The sequence below is a fragment of the Epinephelus moara genome, chromosome 6, assembly GCF_006386435.1.
Source record: "Epinephelus moara isolate mb chromosome 6, YSFRI_EMoa_1.0, whole genome shotgun sequence".
NCBI lineage: Eukaryota > Metazoa > Chordata > Actinopteri > Perciformes > Serranidae > Epinephelus > Epinephelus moara.
Window position 1 is genome coordinate 18175647 of NC_065511.1, and position 9718 is coordinate 18185364.

The following is a 9718-nucleotide window of genomic DNA, read 5'->3' on the forward strand; positions in this document are numbered from 1 at the left end:
GTCTTCTGCTGCTGTAGCCCATCTAATTCAAGGTTCGATGTGTTCGTTCAGCATACCTTGGTTGTAACGAGTGGTTATTTGAGTTACTGTTGCCTTTCTATCATTTGAACCAGTCTGGCCATTAACCTCTGACCTCTGGCATCAACAAGGCATTTTCACCCAGAGAACTGACGCTCACTGGATATTTTCTCTTTCTGGGACCATCCTCTGTAAACCCTAGAGATGGTTGTGTGAGCGTGAAAATCCCAGTAGATCAGCAGTTTCTGAAATACTCAGACCAGCCCGTCTGGCACCAACAACCATGCCACGTTCAAAGTCACTTAAATCACCCTCCTTCCCCATTCTGATGCTCGGTTTGAACTTCAGCAGGTCGTCTTGACCATATATGCATGCCTAAATGCATTGAATTGCTGCTTCGTGGTTGGCTGATTAGCTACTTGCATATATGAGCAGTTGAACAGGTGCACCTAAGAAAGTGGCGTATGAGTGTATTTGAACATGTATTCAACATTCCTGTATGATTTTCTGCAGCTCCTCTCACGCTGAACATGTTTTCTAATCCTTGCACTATAGCACCATCATGTGGGCTCAATAGAGAAACGCATCTCAGGGAGTATATTGTGGAACTAATATCTACTGTAAGTGGTGCAGCTGTGCAGTTTTATCCACACTGTTGCTGCTGGCAGAGCTGCTGTATATTACAAGTTATTGTGCACCCTATGCATTAGCCTATATAGTGTATTGCCTCATCTGCTATATGATATTTAAGCTCAAGCCTTACTTTACTGTTAGGCCATCCACAACACTTCCCAATGGAGCAGTATGATTTCTGATTGCTGCTGCTGATGACAAAGGTCATGAGGCCTATAAGGTGAAGGAGGAGGGAACAAATGAGGAGGTTTTGGTGATGATTTGCTCTCTGGCACCATACAGCAACCCTGCTTAAAGAAATCATGGAAATAAACTGTATAGGCTGTGCCACAATCTTATGGTAGGCTGTATGGTTTGAATAAATAAATAAATAAATAATATAATGTTGACATATTAACATGCACAAACACCTAGGAAAATGGATTTAAAAAACAAATTCAGTAATTAATCCAGACATTTACATCATGAATCCACCTGGCTTTTAATTGCTGTGACAGGAAACGCGCACCTTGACAATAATGTGTAAAAGGACACAGAGTACAGATCTCCCTGTTGTTACGCAACACAATAATAGTACACAAAACAAACATGTTTTTGGTCCCACTTTTGGGATGTCACCGCCGGGTTTCCAATTGGTCTCTTGATGCCCAATTAACTTTCTCACGTTGCTGCTGGTGAGATTCACAACCAGATGTGTTTTCGTTTTATTTTATCTCTGCTCACAGAGCTCCTTGTGCATCTTTGAGTATGTTCCTACTTTACATGTTTTTAATGAAATATGCGTATTGTTTCTCATGAGTTAATGATTGACTACCTGTTGATGCGGCTGTGTGAGGTTCTTGGTAATCGGTGAGAGAACTGTGACGTGTTCCCATAGATACATCCCAACACATGAGCTCCCGTGATACCCAGCCTTCATCGTGGGGAATCTACAGAGACCCGTTTGGCTCTTTCACCATCACCTGCTGCGTAGCGGTGCACACGGGGCGGACAACTCTGCGACGTTTCCTCTAGAGCGAATTGAGATTCTGCAAAACGTATGGATATCTGATATTAACAAAGCCGGGACACATCAACAGCTTAATGCACGTGCTCATATTTTGATTCAGCAACTTCCCGTTTAACGTGCGAGTAGCCGTTGACCCTGGACGCCTCCGTGCCCAAACTGCTGTCCTCCTCGAAGATCTGCGTGCCGTGATCAGCCCCACTCAACCCTAAACATTTGGCCAGGATGGAGCAGCTCTAATGTAATTATAATGGCCTGTAAGCTTTTGTCTCGCAAGTGGGATCAACCTGTTGTACGTTTATTATAACATTTATCTCTTCTCCGCCGCGCGCCAGCCTGCTTTTACGCGCAACGATGAGCTCGGAGAAGCCAAACTTTCTGGCACAGCCCGTAGTGAAGAGCATTTTCATGTACCGAAACGGCGACCCTTACTACGAGGCACGACGGATTGTGATAAACCAAAAGAGGGTGTCCAACTTTGAGACTTTGCTGAGAGAGGTGACCGGCGGGATACAAGCCCCGTTTGGAGCGGTGAGAAACATCTACACACCGAGGGGAGGACACAAGGTGGACTGCTTGGAGAGCCTGCAGAGCGGGGAGCAGTACGTCGCTGCTGGGAGGGAGAGATTCAAAAGGCTGGAGTAAGAATGACATTAAAAATAACTACTTTCTAATTGTTTTCTCAGTGACTAAGCCTAAATAATACTTAATGCAGACATAAATACTACCGTTTTACATGCATACAATTATGGTTGGCCAGGTTTAACCCACAATACGGTAATACCTGCAGGAAGGCATGCTGGTCAGTTGTAATTACTGTCAATAATCTCAGTTGAAAAACACTGCACACACTAACTGGGTCCAGTGTTGTCAATCAGCCATTATCCACACATTTATGAACTCACTGAGCATCACACCTGTTCACTTTAAAAGTTTATCTGACTCAGCAGCTTTGCACCAGTGTTGAATCCCAGCATGAGGCAGATGAGATCAGCACTGTAGGTTAAGTGTGATCTCTGCTCCGGCCTAAAAATAAGTGGACTTATACTGCAGATAATGAGATTTGTGCAGCAAGTTATTCATAGAATGTGGTGGAGAAGGAGTTAAGTGGGGAGGTATTCTGGGGCCATGGAGTTTGTTTACTGTCACAGTGATCTCTGACATAGGTATTTTTAAGTTGCCAGGGGGAAGATGTGGGCGCTGTAGATACAGTATCATCTGCTGCAGAGCTGATAAAATATATAATGCACTTCCATGTTATCCCTTTCTTCTGCATACCATATTGCTGCTTCAATACCCAGAGGAACTGGGAGGCAAATTAGAGATGTTAAATACATGAATGATTCACTTACAAACCATTTAGTTAGAGTAAATATGTATATGCTTATTATGCTTAATAAGGAGCTCCACTCTACTGTTTTATGGCAGCACAACTAGCAGCCACAAAAACCCAAGAAAATGGGTATCTTATACTATAACTTAACATGTCACCACATTCACATCCCTAATGGAATATTATTTGATTTATTAGTGTTGTGTATGATAAACCTAGACTAACTCCAACTGTATGTTTTGTCTGTAGTTACCTACATATTGGCTCCAGAAGGAAGAGGATGATGCAGACTCTTCCAGCGCAGGTAAGGCAGAAGTGCTGCTAATGTAAGCATGCCCTCTTTCGTTTAATCAGAAACTCATTCATGTGTCAAGTAGGGCTGCAACTAACAATTATTTCCATTGTCGACTAATCTGTCGATTATTTCTTCAATTAGTCGACTAATCTGTCGATTATTTCTTCAATTAGTCGACTAATCATTTTATTGAAAAATGTGTTAAAATGTTGAAAAATGTCGGCCTGTCTCTCCCAAACCCCAAAATTATGTCATCTAATATCTTGTTTCATACTCATGCCAAAGGGTTTTAGTTCACGACACCGTCATGGTGTGTAAAGCTGCCAATACCTGAACATAAGAAGCTGCAATAAGAGGATTGTGGGGTACTTTTATAGTATTTTCTATGACAAATGACTCAAACCGATTAGTCGACTGCTTAAATAGTCACCGATTATTTTAATAGTCGATTAGTCATCGATTAGCCGACTAATCGTTGCAGCCCTAGTTCAAGTCAGTCAAGAGAGGTATGTCTTAAAGTTCCCCTCAGCTTAAACATCTCTTTTTCTTATGTTTATGTCCTCTAAAATGTCTAAACTTGACTATACTGATTCGTATGTCTGTAAAGTTTTCACTAGAGAGGTGTTTTTACATTTCTCTACTGAAGAAAAAAAATTGCGATTCAATTGTACGCCGGGCCATGTAAGCCAGTTGTAGTCCAATATGGGAAACACATATTGACTGTGGAAAAGACTTGAAAGACCTGAAACCTCCAGTGCAGAATGGACTTGTCAGTAGGCTACAGAGAGCAGAGTTAGCATAGTGAAAGTTTTGACAGCAAACGTGGTGGAACCTGAAGCTTCCTTCCACTCTCTACCCATAACTCCATCGTAGTAGATATCATTGTATGTTTCACAACCACTAACACTGTTTCAGCCACTGCCATTTAGCCTACAAGCTAACAAACAACATAAACAAAAGATGCTAACTACACTTAGCATTCTGATATGTGTGCTAGTCGCTGATTTTGGTGCACAAGACACTCCTCAGCTGAGTCTGGGTCTGAATGAGGCTGAGTATGGCTAAATCTCTCCGATGTTTCCACTTACACTAACGCTAGCCATCATGATGCACACTGGTCTTTTACTGGTCAACCTAGCATGGGCGGTGCTGAGGAAAGCATAAGCAAAACCTACATCAAGCGGCGGTGGTGGGTGGGGCAGAGGCCAAATCTAGAATTTTCCATTGAGGGAGAAAGAGTAGATGTTTTCAGAGTTTCATTTAACTTTTATGTAGGAAAACTATGTTTAACAAAATATTAGCAGGCTATTAGTATACATATTAATAGTACTTTAAATTAAGAAGTGTAGTAGCTGCATTTGCTATAAAACTTGACTTTAGCTTTAAACAGATGAATTCATCCAGATCCAAGATCCAAGTGTAATAAAAGAGAAGTGTAGTAACAGAAAGTAATGCCTAGTTTTTAATGCCTGAAGTTTCTAATCTGTATAATTTTTATATATGCATTTCATATAATCACAATCTGCAGAGTTGACACCTTTTATCATACTTCACATCATCTTGTCAATAACCCAGACAATCTCGGGGCGTGGTGCCTCCCCACATCTTGCAGGTAAAGATCCTCAGGTTCCACTCCACCTCCTGGTTCTTTTAGCTTTAGCAGTTAAAACCACTGTTAGCCTCACATGACTGAGTCTGTCAGTCCCTCACTCACTCACTCACTATAGACCGGACAACATTTTTAAGCCAGTACACGCTTGACCGGAATCCTGGACACAAAAACTCAGATCACACTGAACGTGTTTCTTTGGTGTTAACATCCAGCTCAGTTGAGGTTTAGTAGCCACATGAGATTGAATACCTTCATTAGACACACTGTTCAAATTGCTTTTCTGTTATTGCATTACATCATATGTTCTTTCAGAGATTAATAAAACCCTTCACAGGCTGGGGTTTCAGTCACAATATCCTCACTTAATCCAACTTCTTAACATTTGAAACTGCCACTAACTGCAAGATACATGAGGATTCGCCTGTGCACTCCTGCCCCCACCCACAGTGTAAAGGTTTTAGAAAGATCATTTAAGCAAGGTGTTATGTTTAGCATTCCCCTCTATTGTTCTCTGTGAAGAATCACTTTGTTGTTGTCTCAATGGCCATGCATTATTGATTTATGGATCATAATCATCCCTTCTTTCAATGCATCTTTAATCACCAGCTATGAAGTCACAGCCAAAACAAGAGCAGCTTAAAGCCCTGATCCAGGGTGTATTGTTTCTTTTTTGAAAGTCAACTGCAGGTCCTCTTTCCAAAGTAGAGTTACTTTTTTTTTTCATAGTATTTCTTTTTCCTTCTGAAAGCACAGATATCTGTACTGGCAACCGTTACTAAACCGAATGAACTCCATTCATGTTTTGGGGACAAAATGGAAAAACAAAAAACAGAGGTGCAAAGGTTTGACATGCTGATTTTTGTCAGAGAAAACAATGCATGTTTAAACACAAGGTCTTTGTCAGGATCATCTGCTTTACAAATGTGCAGCCAATTTTATTCTTTGACTTTGACCTTTGTCTCTGGCCGCACACAGCATTAGCTGTGTGTGCCCTGCCTCTCTCCACTGTAACATGTTAATCATACAAAGTGAATCAGGAACTGCTCTCTTGATTTCGTCTTATCACCCCACTATAAGCTCATTCATCACAGATAACCTCGAGGGCTTGTTGTTGCTGCTGTGATTACGTGGCGAGCATAAAAAGAGCCAATTAACTTACAAGGACCTTGCATCCCCCTCACTACCCCTCTTAACCTGCCTGATTGTGTTGATTAATGATGAGAACTCTTAGCCGGCTGGATTGTTTGCAAGTTTGTTTCTTGTCCTTACTCATTCTGGAGCATTATAGGAAGTGCTAATTATAGGAACCCACTTGAAGTTGTGCTCAGGCCTGCTGGTTACAGTAATGTTGGTAGACATATGTAGTGTTTAAGTGCAATGACCAATCACCAGTCAAGATCATAGACTGTACAAAAATAAAAGACATAGCCAACTTCAATTAAAAGCCCAGGCTATCATTTGCTTAAATCACGAACTCCACAGGCTTATATTGGGGACAGACCTTCAATTCCTTTGACACAGAACTGTTCCTCAGCAAAGATGGGAAAAGCGATCACATTGTTTATTTGAGCCAGTATGAATATTGCTTATACAAAAATGAGGCTACGAATAACGTATTAACGTAACACACAACTTTGTGTTATAGTAAGATTGTCTCGGCACCCAAGGATAACGGCACCCGGCATACCTACGCAACACCACTTTATCCTGTTGAAACAATATTCATAACTTGGATGAATTTTCATTAAAAAAAACACTTTTGATTAATTTGATTGGTGTACCCTTACCGACTAAAAGAATATAAATAAGTTACCAGGTAATCGAGGAATGGACACATATACTGACTTTATGACAGCTTCAGAAAAAGGGAGTCACCACTTGTTTTTTCATCGTGCTGGTAAATCTAAGTGACTTACGGACTTCTCTGGTGCTCATGGTTTCAGTAAAATGAAATCAACCGAGCTAACAATGTGTAGCATCTCCATATTGACAAAAGTTTAAATGTTTATATTAGTATGTGCGATCTTAACAGCTAGTTCAAGTCAGTATTCAATAATCCAGTTTTATACATCCAAAGAACTTCTATAAAAATTAACTGCTTGGCAAAAAGACCAGGCTTCTAATTGAGACAAGCATTTATTTGTCAAAATGTGTAGCTACACCGGGCTAGTAAAGGGGACTGGGCGTTTAATTGGGACCACGCTTTTAATTTAAGTTTTACGGTAATTTTGAATGGGTTAGGTGGGCTATATAAAAATTTAATCCTCCCCGTGCAGTTGTCACCAATGGAGAAATTAGCTATAGAGACCAAAACTGTCTTTTGTACGAGGCTGTTTATTTCTGCTGTAAAGTTGTTATTTTAACACATCTGTGGGGATTGACTCACACTAGAGCCAGCCTCTAGTGGTCATTCAAAGAACTGCGCAGTTTTTGGCACTTATTCAGCCATGGAGTTTGCTGCTTGGTTAAGATGGAGTAGCCTAACTTGTGATACATGCAATCCTTACATCATAAATTAGTGCTGTCTTTGCTTATTAATTAGCAGCTGCACACTCTGGATTGAATCAAGTGGGTGTGAGATGTATCAAAGTGTATGAGCAGCATTGAAAGTACAAGGTGTTTCCTTGATCTCATGGTTTCCCTTCAAAGGCACCTGCTTATAGTACAAAGTGATGTTTATTTATTTATTTATTTTTTTACCAACCGTGATGTGTACATGCACACTAAAATGAGCCAAGAGGACTTCTCCTGCTGTGCAATCAAAGGTCATGTGCTTATAAAAATTATTGTCAATAGAAACCAGATCTAGTGCTTCTAATAGCTCCCCAAAGAGTGAGTCATGCCTCGCCCTGACTGTTTCTGTTTATTCCTAGCTTGCACTGGTTACTAGCTAAATGGTTTATACTAGCCTGTGTGGTTTGTAGTACATTTTAAAGTGTAATGGTTAAAATGCAAATGCAGTTGTATTGCTTTTCAATTTTTTTTAGCAGTTATGCAATATTAAATACATTTCATTATACACTAGTATTTTATGCTGTCAGCATATGTGTCCTGTTCTCATGCCTTCTTACCGGTATACCTCTGAATGCATCCCAAGCCTTGATTTTATGAAGAAAGTTTTTTAAATTCTACTTCTGCCCTTCACATCTCCGTTGCCAGGGTGCACTCACATGCCCCCAGAAGACTTTTAATATACCTCCTCCCTTATTTCTCTGTCTCTGAGGATCCAGATCTTAGTCTTAGAGTCACAGTGGGTTAGGTGTTATGGGATGAGACCTGCAGTGCTCGCTCTTTGCAACCTCACAACCTCAAAGGATTACAGAGGGCTCATTCTTTTGCTGTCACAGAGATGAGAGACAGATTCTTTTAGTGTGTACAAAAGCTCTTTCTCTTTTGCCATCAGGGGTAAAAGGTTTTGATGTCAGGCAGTCTTGTTTTTTATACCTTGTACTAAAATCTCTCGCGTCAGAGGCAAGGAAAAAAAAAATCCCCAAAGAATTTGAGAAGTGGATGGATTTTTAAAATGAATACATATATTGTTGTCTACATTTAACAAATTATGCTACGTCAGCCTGTTGCCATTCTCGGTGAGGACAAACAATAGTAGCCCTGTTGACTGCCCTGACATGGAAAGCTACATTTAGGAGCTTAAATGTTGTCCTAAACAACTAAAATATCAAGAGTGACCCCAGTGTTAGCACTGGTCCCTAATGCAAAAGTCCCTAAAGTTTGCACAGGTCTGTTGTGCTGAGTCTCCACTTGGAAACCAGAGCTGTCCTGAAATCCCAGCTGGACACACTGATCTGCTAACAAGCTTTCAAAGTAGTCTTCAGTTCCCTATTTTAGGACTCATATATATGCACAGTATTGGTCATATATAGTAGGAGTGGGGGAAAAATTGATTCAGCATAGTATTACAGTATTTTTGTGTGGCAATATCGTATCGTCACACAGTGCCAAACATCAATTTTTTAAATATAAATTATTAATATTACGAATTCAAAAATAAACTTTAGGTACCTCACGAGAATGATATAATCAATTGCTTTTTCAGCCCACTTGAGATATTTTGCTGCAAAACAAAAAATGGCTGAGGTGAGATGAACAAACTGAAAACTTTATCTTATTATATAATGACAAAAACTCTGTCTGTGTGTGTGTCTGTTCCACATTTTTCTCCTCACTGACTTGGTCAATCCATGTGAAATTTGGCACATTGGTAGAGGGTGATGGGAGGATGCGAATGGCGCAATTTTTAAATTTAATTTAATTTTATATACTTTATTAATTAATTAATTATTCCCCGAGGGGAAATTCAATGTTTCACTCTGTTTGTCAATTACACACAGGTCCGAACACACACGCACAAACTGGACCTATACATGCACTAAGTGGAGAGATGTCAGAGTGGGCTGCCCATGACAGGCGCTCCGAGCGGTTGGGGGGTTCGGTGCCTTGCTCAGGGGCACCTCGGCAGTGCCCAGGAGGTGTACTGGCACCTCTCTAGCCACCAGTCCATGATCCATATTTTGGTCCGGATGGGGACTTGAACAGGCAACCCTCCGGTTCCCAACCCAAGTCCCTATGGACTGAGCTACTGCCGCCCCACTATTACATCAATTGGCCAAAAGGGGGGCGCTATAGCAACTGTTTGAAATTGCAAACTTTGAATGTGCATATCTCAAACTTTGCACAGAGATGCCTCTTCTCATGAGGAACAAATTTGCCTCAAGAACCCATAACTTCCGGTTATATAGATTTTCCGCCATTTTGAATTTTTTGAAACACACTTAAAATCGATCTCTTCCTAGGAAGTTTGAC

The 9718-nt window shown here is 40.7% G+C and overlaps 1 protein-coding gene across 1 annotated transcript in view; it reads left to right on the top strand.

Annotated features, from left to right (window-relative positions):
• Positions 1 to 1604: 1604 nt before the first annotated feature.
• The window catches only part of LOC126391792 (doublecortin domain-containing protein 2-like), a 32068-nt gene continuing 23954 nt past the window's right edge, over positions 1605 to 9718 (top strand). Inside the window, exons 1-2 of the mRNA XM_050046732.1 lie at positions 1605 to 2298; positions 3240 to 3294. Of these exons, the coding sequence (XP_049902689.1) occupies positions 2012 to 2298; positions 3240 to 3294 (342 nt within the window). The 5' untranslated portion in view covers positions 1605 to 2011. The remainder of the gene's footprint in view (positions 2299 to 3239; positions 3295 to 9718) is intronic.